This window comes from Echinops telfairi, unplaced genomic scaffold (genome assembly GCF_000313985.2).
Source record: "Echinops telfairi isolate 266 unplaced genomic scaffold, ASM31398v2 ScPeMD7_7424;HRSCAF=8462, whole genome shotgun sequence".
Classification (NCBI taxonomy): Eukaryota; Metazoa; Chordata; class Mammalia; order Afrosoricida; family Tenrecidae; genus Echinops; species Echinops telfairi.
In genome coordinates this window covers 24,661,130-24,662,555 of record NW_022111324.1, presented here as the reverse complement: position 1 = coordinate 24,662,555, position 1,426 = coordinate 24,661,130, and the positions used below count along the sequence as shown (strand labels likewise).

The 1,426-nt window shown below is 47.7% G+C and overlaps 1 protein-coding gene across 1 annotated transcript in view; it reads right to left on the bottom strand.

Annotated features, from left to right (window-relative positions):
- The window catches only part of NPL (N-acetylneuraminate pyruvate lyase), a 64,113-nt gene that overhangs the window by 27,731 nt on the left and 34,956 nt on the right, over positions 1-1,426 (bottom strand). The window contains exon 3 of the mRNA XM_004706791.3: positions 777-850. Coding sequence (XP_004706848.2) covers positions 777-850 — 74 coding nt within the window. The remainder of the gene's footprint in view (positions 1-776; positions 851-1,426) is intronic.

Here is a 1,426-nt window from a genome sequence, read left to right as displayed (position 1 = left end):
TCAAGTTCCACCTTTGAGACGTGGTCTGGAACGCCTTATCCCAGATGTGACCATGGGAACCTCTAACTAAAGGGGCTCCTGCTGCTCAAGCACCAGGTCAAGGTGTAGTGTCTTCAGAATGGCAACCAACCCATGGGGCCAAGAGCCAGAGCACAGTGCAAGGGCTACGGGCTAGGTGAGTGCAGCCGTGAGGCTGAAACCTTGCACTCCTGCATCGGTGGGATGCAGGGGCATCACCACTGGGCTGGGTGCAGCCTTCAGGATCTTTCTGACATTCATCATTGGAAAGGTCCGGCCATTTCGAAGAGATAGAAACCCTAGGTTTCGCTGCTGCTCTACCACATTGGCTGAGTAGCCCTGGGCGCCCTAACTTAAATAATGTATCTGAGCCATTGTTTTTCATCTTGAAGCAAGGATTCAGATAGTGCCCCAGCTGTTCTGAAGCATGTTGCCACATCCGAGAACCTCCTGAGGTCTACAGATCCCAAAGTGGTCCCTCTAGATTCCTTATCCTTCAAACCTAAATAGGGGTTTGAGTGGCTTAAAAAAATGAGAGGAGGAAAAATAAAGTTGAAATTAACTTGGAGTCTTTAGTAACAAGTTCATCTCAAACAAACAAACAAACAAACAAACAAACAAGCATCTCTATAAACATTAGCCAGGCTCCTCATGAACACCGCTGGTGCTGTGACCTCCTGACTTGTAACCAGGTGGGGGCGAGCTGCTTTCCGAAGGGCTGAGCCAGAGGTGTGGAAGAGAAATCCCTAAAGACTTACCAAAAATGCTCTTCACTCCCTGTTCTTCCACAAGGTAGTCCACATACCGGCCAATGACGGAAAAGTTGATTTCTCTAAAAGACAACGGGAAAATGGCAATCATAGAGACTTAGAGTCTTAGTCAATGAAGGCCCAGATTGTTTGTTAACCAAACCCACTGCATTGTGGGGATTCTCATAGGGTTTCGGAGACTTTGCCAATCTTTACAGGAGCAGACAGCCTCATCTTTCTCCCTGGAAGCAGCTGGTGGGTTTGAATGGCTGACCTTGCGATAAGCAGTCCAATGGCTTACTTGACAGCATCGCCAGAGTCACCTGTCCTGAGTCCCCAGTCTACACACTCAGACCTAAGTTTCTATTTCCTGTTACTTTTTAGCCTTCCCAGGTGTGGAAATCCAAGTCAATCAACAACTTTCCTGAAAACAGAAACGTAACCTAGTCAATCAGGTCTTGCCTGCTCAGTTTAACCCAGTTTGGGACCTCTTAGTCCCAAATAAGGGAAGAACAGGCTCTCCAGCATCTCTGCCAACATAGCTTCCCTGCACTGTGTCTGTGCCCACAAAAACCCTACTGCTTGGTCCTGCACTTCACAATTCTTGTCTGGCTTCCAGACCACCCAGTCTCTAGTTTATGAACTGAAAAAGACAGTTT